The 22,543-nt window shown below is 37.7% G+C and overlaps 1 protein-coding gene across 4 annotated transcripts in view; it reads left to right on the forward strand.

The window, feature by feature from the left end:
- Window positions 1-22,543, forward strand: part of MAMDC2 (MAM domain containing 2) — a 57,253-nt gene that overhangs the window by 30,879 nt on the left and 3,831 nt on the right. For 3 of the 4 annotated variants that reach the window (XM_072922464.1, XM_030258058.4, XM_030258057.4), the window contains exons 5-11: window positions 1,008-1,145; window positions 3,442-3,698; window positions 6,259-6,352; window positions 8,931-9,077; window positions 9,982-10,247; window positions 19,995-20,088; window positions 21,758-21,910. In XM_072922464.1, the coding sequence (XP_072778565.1) occupies window positions 1,008-1,145; window positions 3,442-3,698; window positions 6,259-6,352; window positions 8,931-9,077; window positions 9,982-10,247; window positions 19,995-20,088; window positions 21,758-21,910 (1,149 nt within the window). The remainder of the gene's footprint in view (window positions 1-1,007; window positions 1,146-3,441; window positions 3,699-6,258; window positions 6,353-8,930; window positions 9,078-9,981; window positions 10,248-19,994; window positions 20,089-21,757; window positions 21,911-22,543) is intronic. The other variant, XM_072922465.1, reaches the window with a different exon arrangement.

A 22,543-nucleotide genomic window follows, 5' to 3' on the forward strand; every position in this document is an offset into this window, starting at 1 on the left:
ACTGGATGGAAGGTCTGGCTTTAAAAAAAAGACAATGGCTTTTTCATAATTGAAAAGTACACTGCCATATTCAATACAGATAATTTTTAAGCTAAGAGTGCACAAACTAGTAAGTGGGGTTTTTTCACCAATCTCTGTGATATATATATATATATATATATATATATGTATTTTAATATATAGATATATATACATACACACATATTATATATAACAATATAATTCCAAATCTATTTCTTTTTCAAGCAGGAACAACTGTTATATTTTAAAAAGCTTTGCACTGCTTCAAATACTAGACATAACAGCTACAAGACTATTTCTGCTCTCTGCTTGCTCATGGCTTCCTTACAAATGTCACCTTGAGGCTGCAGGCAAAAAACTTTGCTGATATATATATATATATGTATATATTTTTTTTTTTTTACATTTACTGCCATTTCCTCATGATATTTGCTAAAAACTTTTAATGAAGTTCAAAAATTCCAGTGTCTAGGAGGCTGGGAGATCTTCACATTTCTGGAGAGCTCTGGTGGAGTCCAACCAAGTTGTCAAAATTCTTTGTCTCTGTGAAGGAGACAAAGTACTTGCATTACTTGCATTACTTGCATTACTTGCATTACTTGCATTACTGTTATGAAATACTTATGCTGCTTTGCTTCTGGCCATCCCTGATTTGCAAGTAAAAGTTCTGCTTTGACTATTTACTATAAGGACATGGTATATTTAAATCTGCTTTATTTGGTTCTAAATTACAGCAGTCCTATCCTGGCAAATGATGAAAAGACAGATTGGTCCAAAGAGGTTGAAAATGAAAATTTTATCCAAAAAGTACCAAAATTTTGAATAGTTTGCTTCTATTACCAGCTCTTAAATGCTATGTCCAGTTCTATAAATAAAGGCATTATATGCTCTGCCATATGTGAAGTGAGGCCAGTGCTTAGCAATTTGCTCTTCCTATTTCTGTAATGAAAATGTTTGCATTCAGCTGGTGGTGTCTGCAATTGCAGAATGTGACTTTGAAGAAAACCATCTTTGTGGCTATGTGAACCGCTGGAATCCTAACGTCAACTGGTTTGTTGGTGGAGGGAACATTCGCAATTCTCAGTCTATCCTGCCCAAAGACCACACACTTAACAGTGCACTGGGTAAGCAATACATGTAGAGCAGAAATATAGTGGAAAAGTCTGAGTCTGTGATTCATGTATGACTTTCATAGTGTGAATTATTATTATGTGAGTTCCTTCCCTTCTGGAGTTGGAGTGGAGATGGTAAGAGTGATTTATGGGGAAAAGGGATTAGAAAAAAGGTTGGGGGATTTTGCAGAACTTCACACAAAATTGCCTGTAAGCTTTATAAAAATGTTGTTACACTCTTTGCTAGGATTCAAAAGTACTCAGAGGTACAAGTAAAATTTTGGATGTGAGAGCTGGAAAATTCAACTTTCTATGTATTCTAAATGTATGGGCCACAGTAAGTTTTAAATTCTTGTACTGCTGGTCTGTAAATCTGGAAGGAGTTTTCTTTCCAATGGCTACTGAGAAAATTGAGTAGGAAAACTAAGTTATTATAACATGCTTGGAGAATCTTGGGTGAAACTGTACAGTTTAGAAGTTTTGTTTCTCTTAGTCAAATGTAGTGCTGTTAGTACAGCCCCTCAGAGACATAATGCTGGGAAGAATTATTGGAATTTCTGCACTTGCTGGTATGAAATGTTTGTCCTGGACACCTTGCTCAGGGAAGAGATTTTTACACAGCTGTGAAGAAGGTTGTGGGATAACTTCACCTTTGCATGAAGTACCACAGCAGGTGATGGTCAGGACATTGGACTGGTGCTGCACACTGTGTGTCTTGATTGGCATGATGCTTGTGGCAGTGCAAGAAATCACGTCTCATGAAAAGCAGGGTTGATCCTCTTTCCTTAACTCATGCCACTGTGCCTTTTTATTTACTTCACCATTGTGTGAGTTGAGTACAGAGTGTCTTTCCAACCCTGCATCACCCCCTGGTACTGAAAGGCTGGTAAAATTTTGATGGAAGTTTAAACTCACCACAACTTCAACAGCAGACAGTGGATCAGCCTATTAAATAAGTACTGTGAAAGGAAATTCTCCCAACTGGGAGGGGTGTGTTTTCTTGTAGCCACAGCATTTCTATTACACACTAAGCCCTCACTGCTGAGCATTTACTAAGAAGACTTCAAGAAACCTAAAATCATGGAAGAGCCTTCTTTTTGCAAGAATTATGTTGCAAAGTTGCATCATCCAGGAAGATTGTAGCTAAGCTATGAGATGTGCTAAAACTGCAGAACAAAAGTGAAGCTGAGAATCTTGCAGGCAGGTATTGCTGAAGTCATCTGTCACTGGCGTTGGGCAATCTGGAGGAGACTTACAGCCAAGTAAGTCTTTTCGCCTCCTTCTACCAGAGTGAAGCAAGAAGTGACATCTGAAGGTCTGAGACTGCTGTGTGGTAATTAATGTAGTGGTGCCCACTCAAACAGAATGGCACAGTTTGCAATGTTCATGCTGAAGAACCCCTCCAGTCTGACGTTTCTATCTTCTAGGCTATCTACTTGTGAAGAGCCATTTTTTGTTCACCAAATACTGTTTGTTGCTGTGCTTCTGGGAGTGCAGAAGAAGAAAAACTACAATGCACAGCATGTTTGTGAACATGGATGTGTCCTGTTTAAATTGAGATAGCACTCCCAAAATCAAAGACTTAGAAATTGTACCCTTAGAAAATCCTGCAGGTCATATTGGCTTATATTCATGATGGAAAGATACTCTCCCATCATGCAAAAATGCAATGCATTTTTCTGTTCATTAACATCTCCCAAAAAACTTCTTTAAGGATTTTACATAAAAACTCTGGTCCATGCAGTAAAAATAAGACATTTGTAAACAAAATCCTAGAAACACTGAGCAGATATGTAAAGACTAAAAGCTATTTGACAATAATTTCATATATTTAATCAACTGCAGTGTAAAAGATGACAAAACACATGGCTTATAATCTTGTTCATTTACTTGGATTGCTTCAGTAAAAGTTGCACTTACAAGGGACTAAATACTATACCAAGCTATCAGGAATCAGGGAGTTTATACAGCTGTTGCACATTTTTCCATTTATGAATGGCTCCCAAAGTTTAGAGTTTATTATGTTTCAAATATAGATAAATATATTATTTCTAATAATAATAAAGACTTAAAAAAGAAAGAGCTGAGACTGACTATTTTGCCAGTGGTATCCTAGCCAAGCAATTTTGGGTTGCACAGAGGAGGAAAAGGGAGGGAAAAAAATGTTTTAGAATTACTGAAATTTTCTAGGAAGCAACCATTGTTGCTCATAGGTATATATGTCTAGTCTCTGTTCATCTGCTGAGACTTCTTGTACGTGGTTATTTTTTAAAGAGTGACCTTATACCAAATGTTTTTCTGTTTCTAGGTCACTACATGTATGTGGACTCTGTTTATGTCAAAGATTTTCAGGAAGTGGCCCAGCTAATCTCACCAAAGACCACAGTCCCAATATCTGGCTGCTTATCTTTTTATTATCAACTGAAGCAGGAAAGCAGCATTGTTTTTACTGTTTACCTAAGAGACATGAGTGGCTTTTATGAAGAGATCTGGAAAACAGACAGTGCACTGAATGCAGACTGGGCACTAGCAGAAGTTGACTTCAATGCGCCGTATCCCATGGAGGTAAAGCAATCCTTCCTGCATAGTCCAGCTGTGACTTCCAGGTTGCCTTGGACATGATTACCAGCTCAGGCCAAGCCAGGAACATAGCAGGGACCATCTAGTATCTGAAAGATGGCTGTGAAGATGGTGGTGATCTGTGATTTCCTTTGCCCTGTGCATAAAGGTCAAGGAGGGATCACTTCACACACTCATGCTTGATTTTGATGCCAGGTCATTTAGTGCTTGATCAGAGTATCTTGAGAGGTTGTAGATTCTGACTGATGGGAGGATTTTTAGTTGCCGAGTAATACCAAGGTTCTCGCAGTACCCTGTTTCTGTGACTCTGTGATCCATTTGTGAGAATGTTGAGTATTGTAAAATAATGCGTAAGAAAAATTTAAAAAAATATTTGAGGTCTAGTCTACACCTTACTTAGATCCTGCAGTTCATGAGAGAAAGTCCAAACTTGGGTCCTAAGCACAATAGTCCTTAAATGTGAAAGACAGTTCTTGATGTTTATTATAATGACTTTCAAGAGTATCAGAAAAAATTGAATATTTTATTCTCTAGTGTTTTCTAAAAAATACCCCAAACTTAGAAGACTGAAATAAACAGTGTATGTATATTATATACATAAATATATACTTACATGTGTATTTTATACATACATATGTAATTTTTATATATATACACACATATTCTCTCTATATATATATACTTCTAATACATGGATTACAAATAAATTCTACTTGCTTTAATTCTACCTACCTTATTTGCTAATTCACCATAAACCTGTAGATTTTCAGAAATTACTAGGTGCAAAGCTAATTTTCATGAGCTGTTACGTAGGCCTTTTACTCTGTAAAGTCAGTGATAATCCATTTAAACCATCAGACTTCACAGGAAAGGAAGGCAGTTCTCAGAATGCTTCATATACAGAACGGTAAGTGAATTACTGATTCATTTAATAGAAACTAAATTTACATAAATAGAAACTCAGTCCTAGTGTTATCAATGGAAATTAATTAATCATCACTTAGAGCTTGGCAATACTGTTGTTGAGTTTGTGAAAATATCCGCTCATTTCCTGGTGGCATTCAAAAATACATCCAGAATGTTGGAAACTATCCATACGGGAATAAATAGCAAAACACAGGATGTTGTACCACTGAGTAAATGCACAGGGAAATCTTATGTTCACCAGGGTATGCAACTTCAGCTCTCTCAGTAAAAAAAAAAAAATCATTACAGTTTCCAGTACTTGCAAAAAAAGATGGAAGTATAATATGTTAGAGGTTCTTAAAAGTCATGAAGGACACAGAAAAGATTAACTGTTCCCTGTTTCTCAAAATTTACATTGCTGTTCCAAATTCTTAGTTACCATGTAACAATTTAAAAATAAAATGAACAGAGGTTCTTTTCATATATAATTCAATCCTAGAACTCACTTCCACAATGTATTATAGATACCATTATTAAGATAAAAAACTGATCAGAAAAATTAATGGGAAAGGAAGAATCCACAAGGAATATAATGTTAGAGAAGAAGAACTGAAAGCCTGTCATTGTCTTCAGTTTTTTTTGTAGGTGCTCTCTGCTGGAAAAAAGACACTGGGCTAGACAGGACTTTAATCTGCTCAAGGAATTTCTGTGTAACTTAACACAGCAATTATTTCAGAGAAGATCTTATAGAAATAGTATTAAACCTCAATACATAAATTCTTTGGTTGCTTGAAGAGGGCTTTCCTCTGTGTTTCATCTGGCTCAAGGAGATTGCTCAGGATTCTTACACTAGCTCTCCTAGTTTGCCTCCCATCCTCAGGCAAAACATCAGAGGCGTTGCTTTCAGTGAAAAGAATCTCACTCTCAAAGCATTTGTCCTTAATTCCCTTTGTCCCTGGGGGTGGCTCTCAAAGTTTTCCTGTATCTTAGACCTTTGATACTCAACAGAAATTTAAGACACTTCCTCAAGAATTATGGATGGTCCTTCACTTACTTGAGGAAATTATTTGCCCTGGGAATGACTAAATACAATACATTGTTTGATCTTTGTGGTAAACAAAACACAGCAATAGTTTTTCTGCGTTTTAAATAAATTCTGTTCAGGAAATCTTCCCTGTCAGCTAATGTCAAGTCACGGGTTTCAATGTCTGAGGATATTTACAGAAAACTAGTAGCAGAATAATGAACATAGGAGATTTTTAGCTCTTAATCCAGACAGATTCTAGATTAAACTGGAGTTCTAGACAGTACGGACTGATGATTGTGAGTAGTGGTATTGTATAATACAATGGCAGAAGCCTTATGCATTTTTAAAAGTGGTGCTTCATAAAGCAGAAGAGCTATATTCCTTTTGGTTTTTCCTTGACCTTGAGTGAGCAATGACCTAGTGCTAAGGTTAGGCTTTGATTTACGTCCCTAATAAGTGATATAATTTAATTAGTCCAAACACTTGAAGTACTGTATGAGATGTGCTGGAATCTGTCTAGGACATTCAGTCAGAATTCTGTATTTCAAAGATGTGTAACAAAATTATTGCTGACTATATGGCAGACAAATAACAACTTATTATAATTTCTAGGTAATATTTGAAGTTGCTTTCAATAGCGCCAAGGGAGGTTATGTTGCCCTTGATGACATTTCTTTCTCTCCGGTTTACTGCAGCAATCAGACAGGTATGATGAGCTCTTGCTGCTATTTACCTCCCTTGTTTTCCCCCTCTGCCTTGGTCCTCAAAACTGTTAGTAATTGCAATTTTGGTGCTACCTTTTCAACTGACTAGCGCCACTGGGCTCCTTTTCTTTCAGAAGACATAACAGCAGATAACACCAGTGCCATTCAATTTTTCAGAAACCAATTCTTAATGTTTCCTTTCCAAAGACCTTCCCTCCGGGTTCTGCATCTGGAGTGCTGGACTGAATGCTGCATTTGCATCACTCCACCATGGGTGTTGAGAAATTGCCACTTGCAGGCTTGTCACAGAAAGAGAGGATGGATTTTCCTAGGTGTGATGGTATGAGGAAGAAGATGGCATAGGCTTTTCATTAATGGCAGTGTAGGCCTCCTTCATGCCACGTGCCCTGAGGTGTTCTTCAGAGCCAAAACATGAGCCTTGTCTCCTTGTGTTCACTCTTCCAGGAGGTATTACTCATCTCAGGCAGGGTATGTTTTTTTGGGTATTTGTTAGGTTTTCACAACAGCAGACACCACCTGAATCCCTGTGACTTCTGATGTAGAGGCACCTGGGACAAAGGACATTGTCATTTGTGAATGCAGCCTCTTCAGTAGCTGGTTGCTGAGGTTTTACTGTGGCACTCAACAGTAGTCAGAAGTAGATTAGTGGTTTCCCACTGATGCCATCTATTCCTTTGGTCAGAAGTTTGAATATTTTCGCAAATTCTTCTAAGTGATCAATGGAAAAGAGGCTGTTTTCCCCCCCTTTTTTTATCTGCTAGCTCTGCCTCCACTGCTGAAGTATCACTGCTGAAGGAGGTAGATTCCAAATACATTAATTATTAATAATCCACATATCCTGGCTGAGTAAATCCATTATTTCATTATCTCCTCAATAACTTTTTGGTATTTGCTTTATTTTGCAACAAAAATCCTAAGTTATGCTTGCAATTTTCATGGCGTTGGAGCTGCTTGTCTGTTTTTCCATTTTAATTTTCAGATAAGTTATATCTGTTGAGAAATGGGATAAATTTTGAAGCACTTTCTGCCCCAGTGGCTGGAGTTCAGATCTAAATGAATGGATGATCTAATCAGATCTAATCTGAATGAATCAGAATCTGTTCTGAATATGATAGGTTCATCTAGAACTTCGCCTACTAACTTTGATTTTGAATGTTGGTTTTATGGTTGTTTTGGGTTTTTTGTTTGGAAAATGAAAGCAAATTATTTGCTTTATACTTTGTTGAAATAAAATTTATACTGTTTGATCTTTTAGACTTATCAATTATTGTATCTTCAGTTCTTCTGAGTAGAGATGTTAAAAAGAAAGAGCTCTCCATTCACCTTGTATTTGGCCATCACAGTATATATAACAACACTAAGTTTTTTCTTTATTTTTTTCTGGAAGTTTTGCTCAACAGAAGTCTTGATGTTAGCCAGATGGAGAAAAAGGTACCAGAGTACTGAACGTGCTCAGCAAAGGATGAGTCGAAATATGGGTTTAATGCCACATGGTAGTGTTCCAGCTGCCTTTTCTTTAACGAGGAAAGCAGAACTAGGAGGCCATGGCTGCAGGAAGAGTTAAGACATATAGGAGGGCTTAGATTTGGCCTGAGACTGAAAAGACCTCAGGCATCACTCCAAAGCCACAATTTTTGTTCTACTAAAGCTAATTGCCTGTGTACCTGCCACTGGTGAAAAAGCTCTCTTCATCTCCATGAAGAAAGGTCATATATGCTGCTGTAAAGTGATGTATACAATGTCCTGTGTCTGGGCTCCTGGCAAAGCCAAAATTTCCATGATAGCTTTGGGTTGTGCCTCTCCTTCCCTTAGCACCTTCTATAAGAGACTGGCGAGGCCTTTGAAGATGTAGAAATGTTTTACTCACTAGCATAGCCAATACAGCAGAATCACTTTTTTTCAGAGAGCCATCAGCAGGGCTGGGGAGGGTCTTAGTTTTGCTTTTAATCAACTTTACTATAAATGGTTCTGCTTTTTTCACTGCAGTGTTAGCACTGTGTGAGGCAAGCTCCAGAGCAAAGTTGCCATGAGATGGTACAGGAACTAAAATTATTTTGCTTGCCTACTTACAGCGTGCACATGCACACACTTTACACATAACTATGGAAAGGATTTTTAATAAGTGCTCTTTAAAAAAAAATACTAAATGTTGATGTTCAGGGCACACACAGGCACACGGACACACTCGTTTTGTCCTAATAATCTTTTGAATGAAGGAGCAGATGAAAACAAATGGTCTGAATGTCCTTGTGAATTATCTATCCCGAAGGAAGAATCTAATCTTAATATCTGGAGCTTGTTTGTGTTTTTGGGGGGCTATGAAGCAGGGTTTCTCCTGGCTTCTGCAAAAAATATAAGAATATAAGAACAACTTGCAATAGAAATTTGATAGTTTGATTTCTTCATGTCTGTGCACAGTATATGTGTAACATCTTTTCACATGCTTACCTTCAGTAAAGAAAAGCAAGACGAACCAAAGTATGCTTTGGCATCCTTCTGTATCAAACCTATGTTTATCACTGTACTCATCCTAACAGAACCTATGCATATTTCTTTTAGGAGCAACTTTCAATCCTGCCAATGCAGGCTGCAATTTTGAGGAAGATCTGTGTAATTTTTACCAAGATCACAAAGATGGCCCAGGATGGAGCAGAGTGAAAGTGAAGCGCAATGTGTATAGAGCAGGAGACCACACTACTGGATTTGGTGAATCAAAACTGCTTTTTCCTAGAGGAGTCAAACTATATATAAATGTTGTATAAAAGGTTAAGGTTATCCTATTGTATCGTTGTTCACTCTGTTAAGTAATATCACTGGCACAATGATTAGCTTACCTCAGTGCAACTCTCTGCCATTAAAAATCAGTGTTCACAGCTTGGTCCTATCTGGAACTTTGGCTGTGCTTCCCCATGTGTAGAGTAGGAAGGTCACCTATTGAATAGTGAGGCAGGGCCATAAATCAGAGTATCTTTCTTCACTTATACTGCTCTGTAGTTGCTGGAGGGATGAATCAAAAAAAATATGGAAGTAAATGTAATAATAAGTTAATTAATTATTTTTAGAGAGGAAAAGTGGCCTTTTAGCTCTTCTAGGCTTAGGATAGTTTGCTTTTTTAAGGGAAAACATAAATATTGTATAGTGAAACCACATGGTGAAAAGACTGTTAATAAGTTCTGAAATTCAGACATCTCTCTGTGTAGAGTATTCATGGTTATTAATCATATGCACTAAGGTCTCAGTTCTTTATACTTGGTGTAGGGAGTAACAGGCCTTGTGCCCCACCCTTCTTTTTTTTTGTCTCCCAGTGGTAACCCTGAAAAGGCTAGTTTTCCAGTGAGGCCAGTAAGCCAGGGAATTTTTCAGGATAAATTTGATAAGTGCTTATTTCTGGTAACTTAGCTAGTGCACTAAACTTGTGCCACTTTAGCTAGAAGCAGACAGGATGCTTTTGGAAAAAAAAATGGTTATTTCCTGTCAGAGTGTGATAATCTATTTTTTGCCAATTGGAACTGTTTTATAACCCAAGTCTGATGCAATAACAGAAGCTGCTTTAATAGCAAATCAGCTGTGCTAATACCATATTAAATATAATAACGATGCTGTCTTGCAGGCTATTACTTGTTGGCAAACACAAAGTTTACATCACAGCCTGGGTACATTGGACGTCTGTATGGCCCGACCCTGCCAGGAAACTTGCAGTTTTGTCTGCGTTTTTATTATGCCTTATATGGGTTTTTCAAGATGAGTGGCATTCTTGCAGTTTATATCTTTGAGGAGAATCATGTTGTTCAAGAGAAAATCTGGTCTGTCTTGGACTCTCCAAAGGGAGTTTGGACTCAAGCTGAAATCTCCTTCAAGAAGCCTATGCCTTGCAAGGTAAGAGCCAACTCTTCAAATTTGCTGAATTTTGAGAGGAGATTTTCCTTGCCTTGTCAGTGTTCTTTGTTATACAGATATTAATCCTAAGTGAGCTATACCTGCAAAGTGAATTAGCTGGAGACTTCACCAGAGAAGCTCTAACAAAAGCCAGTTGTGTCTTGGTTTCTCAGCATGCTCCACATCCTCTCATTTTTGGTTGCCTGTTTGCTATGTAAGTCATATCATCATCACACTCAATTGCAGATTTTAATTAATCTAAAAAGTATTGGCAAGTTTTGGTCAAAATGGGGAGCTCATCCTACTTCCCTAAACCCAACTGCTGGGTTACAATATGAAACCAGAAGTCAATGTAAATGAGAGCAATGGACTTGAAGAATTAGCAGTGTCTTGTTGGAGAGATCATTACTTTATCTCAGGAAATTAATAACACATTTCTACTTGACACCGCCTCCTGAGTAAGTCTTTAAGCTGTTGTAATTCCTCGTCTCCACTCTTTTTTCTGTAAGTGCTACTTCTGTATTTATCCTGATTTCTGTAACAGATTTGCGTTATCAGTGAGTTGTCTGCGGAGAATGAGATGGATCACTACATGTTGATAATATATGATACATGTGATAATATGATGAACATATGAATTGAAGCTTGTCTTGCAACTCTAAGTATTTCTAAATTAAAGACAAACATCTTAAATATTTAGTCCGCTACAAATTAGTTTTTGAAATAACAGTAGTTACTGACCATAGAAGGTCACAAAAAAACACGTGCCTAATTGTGTTGAGAGGCAAATTTACATTTAAAATTTCAGTCCTAGCTGTCAGATAGTGTTTTCTGTCAGTTACCTGATACCTTAAAGTTTCAGTGGGTTTTTTAATGCACTTTATCCATAAAACATAATAGAATATGTAATTCCCTTTCAAGTGTTAGAGAATAAAAAAAGAATTTTATTAGTGCTCAGCAAGTGCATACTAGAAAAGTTTCTCATAGTATCATGCCAGGATCCTTGCAGAGAAGTTAAAATGGCAAGCTTATAATTTACTTTGTCATCTACTGTTTAGGTATTTCGCTATTACTTCTGGAAGGGTTTAGTAGCTAATGTAGCATAATCAACTGCATGAGTAGTGATGACATCTGAGCATGACTGTTACACTGGTTGACGGCCTTGGAGGTGCAGAGTTTTAGCATCAGACATTTACATGGAAAATCTTTTCTAGCATGAATTTGTGAAGAACAATTTTGTTTTCTTAGAAGTCAGAATATGTAAAACAGTTGTGAAGAAGCTTGCCTCGCTGCTTCTGAGCATGAAGATGTGTAGGAGGGGGAGAAAAACCATGCTCTGCAGCATGGTTTATTGGCTCCTTGCAATTCTCAAAAACCTTCACCGGGTGCTTCAGGTCTTGTGAAAGTCTTCCTTCCCATGGAAACAAGTCGCAAAATGTTTCTGTTGAGGAGGCATTCCTCAAATATCACAATGTATTGGGAGACTGACTGGGCTTTTGAAGTCAGCATGTGTTCAGCAAACCATACTTGAGGCACCCCTTAGTTAAATAACTATGTATTTGTCAGGGGGTTCAGTTTATAAAGTTTTCCTTAGACAAACAGAAGAAAATGGGTGAAGTTCTGAAACATGGTAAATGGAAAAGTACGTCAAGGTGTGTTCACAGATGGGAAGATAGCATAAAAAAGACAAATATTGTCAAAGTTTAAGGATGTCTGCTTAAGGCAGAAGGTGAAAACCTGGTGTAGTTACAGCCTGTCTACTTGTAATATTTAGAAGCAGGCTCAAATGAAGTTGAACAGTGAACTTGATTCTGGCTTTTCTTTGCAATCTCACGTCCAGCTCTTCAACCTTAATACTTTTTAAAGCCTTTTCGTGCTTTATTTTGTTTGTATCTTCTTTTCCAAGGCAACAGAAGGAAATGAAGTATTACTGTGTGGCACTGTGTAAACACTCAGGTTAGTTATCTGTGAAGATGTGTCTGCCTAGCACATAGTGAAATAGCTGGCAAAACCCACTTATTTCAATGTAGGGCATCTGTGGAGGTGCACCATAACATATTTTGGCTGGTGGAAAGGAGTGGTGGGAACCAGCAAGTAAGGGATTACACTTCTGACTCCGGAGGGTGACAGTGTTTAGACACATGACACATTCTTGTCCTGTCTTCTGTGACCTGTCCTTGTGTTTCTTGTGTCCTCACTGAGCCATCTTTATTTTATCTAACCTGCCCCAGAGGCAATGAACCACCCCTCTGCCCCTCACCCTAGTCCTCATCTTACTCTCAGCTCTGGACAATCCAAATTTTTTTCCCTGTAATATTACTCATGTTCCATTCCATTTGCCCTTTTTGTCCCATTTCTTACAAATTGTAGTTTCTGAAAAACTAATGACTTGACAGAAAAGATAGCACTGGCATAAAGATCAGACTCTTGACACTTTTCTGCTCCTATTCCAAAGCCTTGGAGTGCTCAAGATTTTCACAGAATATTTTTGTTTAATAATAGGGGCAAAATAAACTCTTTTTTCCTAGCCTTGTTCTCAGAAATGATGGGACTGTTTTGGATTAAATCTTCCAAAACAAGGCTGTAGCAAGGACCTAGCATGGAAAATCTGAGCTGAGATCATTGTGTCTTGGCAATGTTATAGACAAGTAAAAAACAGTCTTTCAGTGGAGAGAGGTAGTCTCAAAATAAGATGGGCTGCCACCATTCCTCTAATACAGACGTAGTGACTGCTGCCTGTGTTATTGTTTTCTGAGATGTATCATATGTAGACTTGGATGGTAAGAAGTTGTAGGCACAGTAGTTTGGCTGAATATCTTCTTGGATACCAGGAGCCACTTTTGGATTGGGTCAGCCCGTGTGGAAACAGTAAGCAGTCTCCTGGCAGTTCCTTAATAGCTGGTCAAGTCAGCGACAATGTGTCCTGAAGGTCAAAATTATTTTTTCAGCCAGAAAACAACTGCTGTAAAATACATCCTTCATCTTTTTTCTATTACGAATGCTACTCCCAACCCTTAGAAAATCATACAAACTCCATCTAATACATTTTAGTTTTGATAGCCTATTTGTTTGCATCAGGACAATAAAAAGATGATTTTCATTGCTTGGTTTCTGTAATGGCTTTTGCAAGTTCTTTTTGAATTAGCTGACTGCAGTCTGGCACAAGCTGATGGCTTGAGTTCTGTGAGCAGGAAATGAGAAGCTGGCCAGCTGGCTTTAATATGACATTTTGAAAATAAAATGTTTTAAAGGCTAGGCAGGTATGATCCAGCTAAGCAAGTCATAAATGTCTATACCTACATACATATATGTGTGTTTGTGTGCATATATATTTATATTTATATATGTGTGTGTGTGCGTGTGTGCACACATACTGTAAATACACATGCTGATAATGTTAGTAAGAAGGCAGGGAATTTAAAATCCTGATTACCTACTTTGTACTTGCAGCACTGTCTCTCCAAGTTGGTTTGAGTACCTATGATTGTATATAAATACAGTGTATATTGATCTATGCTGTACCCAGGGAATCAGTGTAAAAAGAAAGAAATGCAAAAAAAAAAAATCTAATATTTTTGACATCACTTAAATCCTTCATGGTTTATTGTATAAACCTCTGGAAGGGCAGCATGAAAACCTAAATCTGAATTATGTAGATTATTTTCAGTTGATTGAATGTACTGAAATTGATCTTCCATGCCAATACATGTCAAGAAAATGTAGGAGCTAACTGGAAGAAAATTTCTCGTATCATTTGCATCCTTGAGAAGCTCACATGAACTGTGAAGTAGGAATCTACATTTTAATATTTTGTGTGTGTGTGTGGTGGGTAAACATCAGCATAGAAAAATATTTCACTTATGCAATTTCACAATGAAGTCCAAATACCTAGATTAAAGTAATGAAGGTTTGAGTTCAGTCAGGTCTGCTTTTATCATTTCTGCTCATTCTTGCTAGATTTGGGTTACCATTCTGAAACTCAGGTTTTTGAAAACAAACAGCTTGTGTTCTTTATCCATCATGCAAGCTTTTGCAGTATAACTGATAAAATATTGCCATATTTTGCAATATTACCTGCTTGAACCTCCCAAAGAGTTCAAAATCAAATCCTCAGAAAGGTAATTGGCACAACAGTCCATCCTACTTTCATCAGAGTAGCTGTGGCTGCATTTTTGGGTTTCCTTAAATATTTTTTTATTCTTCTTTGATGTTTTTTCCTCACTCTCTTTACTTGAGTTCATCTGTTTGCTTTCTCTCATCCTCCGTAACTAATTTTAGTTGCCATTGTGAGAAAGAAAAATCAAGTGACTCAGTGTTGTACTTGAATATTTACACGTTTAAAAAAAAAAGAAAGAGAAAACTTTCTCAGAATAACACTGAGAAACTTTATTGCAAGATGCTGTGAAGGCTAATAGTACATATATATTTTTTTAAAAATTTTAAAAATTCATGGAAAATGACCTCACAGTGACTGTAACCACAGTGGTCCAGTTGTGACCTCCTGTTCAGCAAGTTCTTAAGGTTTTTTTGGGTTGGACATGAGACAAAAGCTTTAGTGCTAGTTTGTTTCTTGTACTGTTTTCCCTAAATATCTATTATCACCCTGCTGCCTTCCTGGTACTTGATCTGATTGTCTTTGGACCTTTCTTCTCACATTATCACTGTGGTGATGCTCAATGTTAAATGATTCTAGCATTTATTTCTTTTGCTGGCAAGAAATCTGTGCTCCCTGCTTGTCCACCAAAGTCATAGGTAAATGACTAAACTAATCTTGGATAAACAATGAAAACCTAGATCCCTGTGATCAAGTCACTAGTATGAAAAACAAAGTTCTGCACTCAGGTGCCAGCTGAAGGAGGGCATCCTCATCCTCCTCCTCATCCTCCTCGTCTTCCTCCTTGTCCTCATCCTCCTTGTCCTTCTCGTCCTCATCCTCCTCCCCCCCTCCTCATCGTCCTCCTCCCCCTCCTCCTCATCTTCCTCCTCCTCCTCCTCGTCCTCCTCATCCTCCTCCTTGCTCTTATCCTCCTTGTCCTCCTCATCCTCCTCCTCCCCCTCCTCTTCATCTTCCTCCTCCTCCTTGTCCTCCTCATCCTCCTCCTTGCTCTCGTCCTTCTTGTCCTCCTCATCCTCCTCCTCCTCCTCCTTGGTACTTTTCCAACAAAACCTTTATATAGTCTTCCCACAATAAGGTATGCACCCTAAAGAGGTTGGAATGAGCTGCAGTTTTATAGGACAGTCCTGTCATTCCTTCCCTTACCATTTAAAAGAAAAAACTTTTTGAAGAACAGTCACCAGAGATGACTGTCTAATATAAGAATGGTAGAGTTTGGAAACAGTAGGATAGTGCTGCTAAATGGGAACCTCAGTTCCTGTGGTGCTTGATACATGGTTATGGAAACAGTATATTGGAAACTGAAAAAGTTACTCAGGTTAGGAAGCAATGCCTAAGTGGCTTGCATCTTCACAGATGCTAAGCAAGGTGATATGTTGCACAAAATATTACACATCTTCTTTTGGTGTCTCCGATTCTTAATAGTCAGGAAACTATTCGGCTGGAATGAGGATAGAGCCCTTACAGTAGATTTGTGGAAATCTGGGAGGGTCGTGAGAGACAGATGAGAATATCAGTGTCATGTATATATTTGTGTGCAGGCAATGTTCTCTACTAGGCTGTGCAATCCAGCAAGAGGAGATGTAGGATAAACAGCCTATGGCACTAGGTTATTTTGTTGGCTTTATGTTTCTTTTTCATTGTTTGTTTCTGCACTTGGGCAGAAAGGTTTTCAAAAATACTTGTTCAACTGTCACAAGCTTATTACCAATGTTATCCAGTTATTTATGTAGAAGCTTTCATATTACATTATTTTTCCCATAGAAGCTTGTTGTATTTACATGGCAAGAAATTTAACTTGCCTGGCGAATGCCATTTTAAATAAATTTATTTTAAATGACAGAAGCTTGCAAATGGTCCAATTTTGGCTTAATAGCTTACTTGAATTCTTGATAAATGAGTTTCTGACTATTTAGGCCAAAGAAATACAAGACACATAAAATCTAGTTTTATTTAAACTAGCTATGAGTAATTTGGTGTACACTTAAAATATCTGCATTGAAATGCCCTGAGACAGTCAGAATGATCTTCCCATCTCTTGTGTGGTCAGTCCCTGGCTTACATGCTTATTTGTAAACTCTTTATTAGAATAGCTGACTGAAAAGGCAGGCTGCGTGTCTTGTGTGAAAACATCTTGACTGCTTTTTCCTGTCAGGTCACACTTTCATTTCTAGTGTTCAAATTATTTTTTGATTTTGTAATACTGAGTTTTGTGTCACTGCGAGGAAGTTAAAACAGTAGCTTCTCAGGAAAAAAAAACACCTTAGACGTCACTATAGCTGTCCTTCTTCTTTAGGAAATTGAACTTTAAATGTGTCTAAGTGACAGACCAGGTTTTGTGTCTACACGGATTTACAGTGTGTCACTTAAACCTAGGATTATTCATTAGGATGGAAAAGATAAATTACCTTACTGCAGAGGTACAGCTTGCTTTTAAATTGCCAGACTGTGCTGTTTTCATGTTCTTCTTCTCTTTGGCTGATCTTGCTCTCTAATTGAACAAGATGCATATGTTCTGGGATAAACAAGGAGGAAAGAAAACACACAGAACATATAGAGATCTCCTTTTCTCCTATTCTCAGTCCAGGTCCCTCCAAAACTCCTATAGCAAGCTTCCCCATTATCCCTCCTTACACTGAAGGTACCTTATTGCATGTCCTCCTATTTCTTCTCATCTAAAAGCAGGTTAACTTTACATGCATGTGAGCTTTAACTCCTTGTAAAGTCGCTGAGTGCTAAGGATGAGAAATCCCTTCTACCTCACCCAGTATCTGCAGCACAACCCAATATGGTGTCTTAGCTTGCTCGACTGGCCGTTTTCACCTGGCATTGCTCATACCTCGTATCATCCAGGATAAGTGCTAAGAAAGGATTATTGATACTTCGAGACTGAACACCAGGACCATTGATTAGGCACTGCAAGATACACAAACCAGCTTCTAAACTCAGGCAATGGTTTGGAAGTAAACTGATGGCCTAGCTGTGTCCTGGTACTGGAACAAAAAGAGACATGAGAGATGTTTTACTTTTCAGTAACACAGGCAACAACTGCCTTCACTGGATAATATTTTAAATTTAGCATCCAAAATAGCATGTGAGTCCAGGAATCTCTGTCACCTAGCTTGAAACAATCAGCACATTGTTCGTCTGCCATGCTTTATGGCAAAAAAAGCTCAGCACAAAGAATACCCTATTATCTTTTCCAAGGCATGAGATAAAGTAATAAAATTTTTCTTTTTTGAAATATTGACCTAGCAAATATATTAATTTAAAACAAGAACAACTGCAAAGCAACTTGACATTAGTTCTATTGAGACTGTAAAAGGATTCAGAGATCTGACTAAGTGTGAAAATGAGTAGTTGAGTAAATCCAAGTTGATAAAATTTTGGTAGGTAAAGTTCAAATACTCAAATATTTTGCTTTATGACAGAAAAAGATATTTAAAACAGAAGAAGAGTAAATAAATTTGACCTGTGAATAAAAATGTTCTAGTCCATTGCCTAAAACTAAATAAAGAATGTAACAACAAAATAAATTGAGGAGACTATATAACGATTTCAGTATATTTGCTATATCCAACAGTGAAAACTCTGCACTCCCAAGCAGAAACTTCCAAGTAGAAGACTTTGTAATTTCATCCCTGAAATTATGGAGTGTGCTCTTGGCAGTGTGTCTCTCAACACCACAAAAACCAAGTGGAAAACCAGTGAAGCTTAAGGTACAGATGGAAAAGCTGAACACATTTAGAAGTGTCACTGAATCAGATGAATCCTTTGGTTTTACAAAGATTACTGGTTCAATGGCCTTTGAGAGATCACAGTTATTATTGTGATGCTTTTTAAATGGAGGGCTTTCTCCGGGATCTAGTGGGTAGTTACATACCTTGTATGGAACAAATTACTGCAATCTAAGAATAAGGAACTTAATCCTGCTCCCAGTGAGGTCAATATAAAGCATTGCTTAAAACATGACTCCACAGTGTGGAAATGTTATTTCACAAATGAGGACTGACTTCATCCTTACAGGTGTGGTTTTCTGAAGATTCATGGATTTAGGGCTATAATATGCCTTTAGTTCATTACAAATGTTCACCAGAATGTATTTATTAAAATTCTGGTGAATTATATTCTCCCAATGTCAGTATTTTATTTTACGCTTATTTTATGTTTTTTTCCAAGAGATGCTAATGTTTTTAAAGGATTGCCCCCGTGTGCTGACAATGAACTTAAAAAGTATGAAAGAATTTTTTTCCCTGTTAAACCTTGAGGCTAAGATACCATTCTACAGTGGACAGAAAAAAAAAGAAGTGTGGGATTTAGGCCACCATATGCTGAGCAGTTTTGCATTCTGTGCAAGGTCAGTCTTTAACTCCACACCAGTGGCAATTTACAAGATGGATAATAATAACCAGGATTGGTAGCACTGAATGGAAGAGTTTCAAAAATTGCTTCACTCTGGGTAGCATAATACATACATGCTTCCAAGTTTTTGATGTAGTTGCTGTTACTATAAGCAAATGAGTCAATAAATACTACATAGTAAAGCAAACTGGCAAAATACCATGTAGGTACCATATTGAAGGTGTTACCAATCCTACTAGAAGAGAACATACTAAATAATGCTCTAACAACTTTTAAATTACTTTTTTTACCCATATGAAACTTGTCAGTCAGCACTTAACCTCAAATATGCAAGTGAAGTGTTGTCCAGAAGATTAAACAGTCAGAAGTGACAGTAATCCATCTGCAATCGCTAGAATAGACCTCAATACAAAGGAATTGTTTTTGGAAAAGATCCTCTTAAATTATGGTCTTAACCCCAGTGGTCAGACAGATGGTTTGAAGTAGTTAGGCCAAGAAAATCGCCAGCAGTGTTTTCACAAAACAAATCCTAATGTGTCTTCTGCAATTCAAAGTGAACTGTGTCAACTTTGACAGAAGGGCAACTGAGAGTCTTAGTTTCTTTACATTTTATTTTACTATCTCATGAGTTACTTGTATTTTTCATGGCAGAATTAATGTTTACTCAAATCAATGATCTTGGATGTTTTTATTAATCTTTGCTAACTCAGATGAACACTGTGAATTATGCATAGCATTTCAAGTCTCCTGCATTACAATGTCATGGCAGTGAGTCATTTATAAATAATCCCATTTTGTATAGTAGTTTCAGTTCATCTCTATTATTCTTTGTATTTTGCCATAACTCTTGTCCCTCATTTCACATTACTCTTTCAAATTTATTTTTCCAAGGTTGAAACCTCCTAGTTTTCAGGATAAGTAGCTGAAGATATTTGAATTGTTCATGTTGGGTGTTGTGCAAGAAAAAACCACAAGAACCTTAGTGAGTCATGTTTTCTCACAGACAAAAAATACTCTAGCAAAATGGGAATTCCATACAGATATATATAATTTGCCTACAAAAGCTAGAAAATATTTTCTTTAGATTGAAAACATACATTTAGTCCCCACTGGAATCGACATTTCAGTCAGATTGTGCCACGGCAAAGTGGATCCATTTTTCCTGTTCTGTAGATTTCAAAATTATCTGTGCATTTGGAAAAAAACACTTAGCATTTCAGACTCTTAACAGTGCCAGGTTTTGTACCTGAAACTTCCTTCCTGTATCGCAGGTTGTCTTTGTTAGCTGGTGTAAAAGCTTCTGGGACTGTGGACTTGTGGCACTGGATGATGTATCATTGAGCCTGGGAAGTTGCCAGGCTGCTGGTAAGACCATATGTATTTGTCATCCAACAGCTACTATCCTTTTGAGTACGAGTTCATTTTTCAAGCCTATCCTACAGCTGTCTTCATCCTGTTATGGTTTCTTGTCTTTTCTTTTTTTCCGATAAGTAATGCATAAATTCTATTTTTGCAAAGTAGCAAACATCCAGCAAGGACCAGCTTTTGCTCACAGGGGTACCAGCTAACTCTTAATAAATTTCAGTGACTCCAGAGCAGTTGTATATAGGTGAATGGTCCTTTGAGGGCTTTAAAATAAACCCACAGTTCAACTGAATGAAAAGTAGTTTTCAAATGGTCTTTAAAAAGCCAGGAATGGACCCCAAAGCAGTATTTTTCAAAACAGAGCATAATTTCTTTTTTAGGTAAGAAGTATGGTTGCGCAAGGCCAAGGCACAGCCTCACCTGAGCTGCAGTTCTTTGATGAAGACAGAGAAAAGCAGTCCAAGCCTCTCTCTGTAGTGGGAAGAACTGAATAGTTTTCAGCAAAACTACCCTTTGACATGCACAGGCCAACCTCTCCGAACTCACCAAACTCCCTCTTTTGTGGCTTCATGAGGTTTGACAATACACCGATTGTACCCTAACTAAAAAAAAAACATTCTCATGAGGCAGGCACAATCTACAATTCTGTTCTTTGTAATAAAGCCATGCCTTTGCAATGGTCCTACTAGCTTTTTAATGACCTCTTTTGATTGGATTTTATGCCGTCAGAGAGAAATCACGTGTACAAAACAGAGAGAAATCACATGTACAAAACAAGATGCCATTTTTCTAAACTATTTCCAACAGTTGTCTGTTTTGCCTTGCTGTAATTTTTAAGTAATTGGAAAAGGAACTAGAGGTGCAGAACTCGTATCTGGTGTACAGTCATGCCATGGCTTGTCTCTGATGGCAGCCTGAACAAATGCCTGAAAAATGCCCCAGAGGTATCAAGGCTTCCTCCTCTTCAAAAGGTGGAGCCAGCTCAAAATGTCTACTTCTGGATGACAGATTAACATTACCTGACAGAAGCTTCCTGGCATGCACCTGAACTGTGTCACCTTTTGCATGATCTAATAGAATTGAGTTCTAGTAATTGCAGCTCTGTGGTCTGTTGTAGGCTGCAGTAGAGTCTGGTGCCAAAGGAGCAGAGGAGAGCTGAATGTGGCATTGATTTCAGTTCACAGAAACTCCAGTCTTTGACAAGGCTCATTTATTATGCACGTTATACATGCTGGAACTTATATGCGTGCTTGGGGTGCCCAAACAGTGACCTATAAGAGCCTGTTACAGAATCATAGAATTGCTGAAGTTAGAAAAGACCTCTAAGACCATTGAATCCAATGATTAAAACCAAAAGACCTCATAAGATAATCTAGTCCAAAGCCCCATTGTGAAGACAAATAAGCTGTTTTAAAGAATCCTAGGACTAGCGAATCCTAGTCACTTAGCTAGACTAGGGCACAGATTTTCCCAAAGATGTGAAGAGAATTAAATTAAATTTTACATGACAGTTTGAAGGTTTCTTGTGTAAGCTTGTGACTATTGTAAGCATTGCCAGGGAGCTATAATTGAGGTCAGCAGGTGAGGAAATGAAATACATTACTTGTGTAATCTCTCCATGTATCAGTCTAATGTATTTAAAATTTTAAACTCTATCCTCTCCTTACAGATCTGTTGCTTCCCACTCCTGGAGAATGCACTTTTGAAAAAGATGAATGTATGTTTACCCAGAAGAAGAGAGGTCGTGGGAGCTGGCACAGGAAGAGGGGTCCAACTCCCACTTCTTACACTGGACCGAAAGGAGACCACACTACTGGGGTAGGTGAGTTAAGTTCCACATTGAATTTTCAGAACAGAGATTGACAGTTAGGATTAATTAAATATTTTAAATGATAATCCAGAAGATAGAGAAAGCTTTTACTCTTCTCTTCAGAAAAGTTACTAATCAAATTAAGTAAGCACATTCTGCACTGAGTTGTTCTGAGAATATGACATTTAATCTGAATTATCCTCAGGCCATGTGGATAATTTGGTTGTCACGTTCCAATGTAGCCTTTTCCTTAGGAGATAAAAGAAGAAGATTACTGTCCACATCCCACAGAAAAAAGCTCCTTCCAAACTCCCAGTTTATGTGAATATGTGAATAGTCCCTGAAACTGAGTTTAGAACTATTTTCAGTTAATGTGGATCATTAAGTAGTCTGAGAAGTGAGGCTGATAGCTTGGCTTTACAACTGAGAGCGTTTTAAGCCCATCTGTGACTCAATAATCATTCCTCATTATAAGGAATTATTATTCCTTAGTTCATTTCATAACAGTAAGCTGTGCAAGTGGTTGGGATTCTTCTGCATGAACACCTTTGGGTTCAACCTTAAAAGAAAACATGAAGAATAAAAGAGATCCCACAAGACCTTTATCTTGAAAATGTGCTCCACAAGCTCACTAGTGCAAGGTCA

Source organism: Taeniopygia guttata, chromosome Z (genome assembly GCF_048771995.1).
Source record: "Taeniopygia guttata chromosome Z, bTaeGut7.mat, whole genome shotgun sequence".
In the NCBI taxonomy this organism is placed as follows: domain Eukaryota; kingdom Metazoa; phylum Chordata; class Aves; order Passeriformes; family Estrildidae; genus Taeniopygia; species Taeniopygia guttata.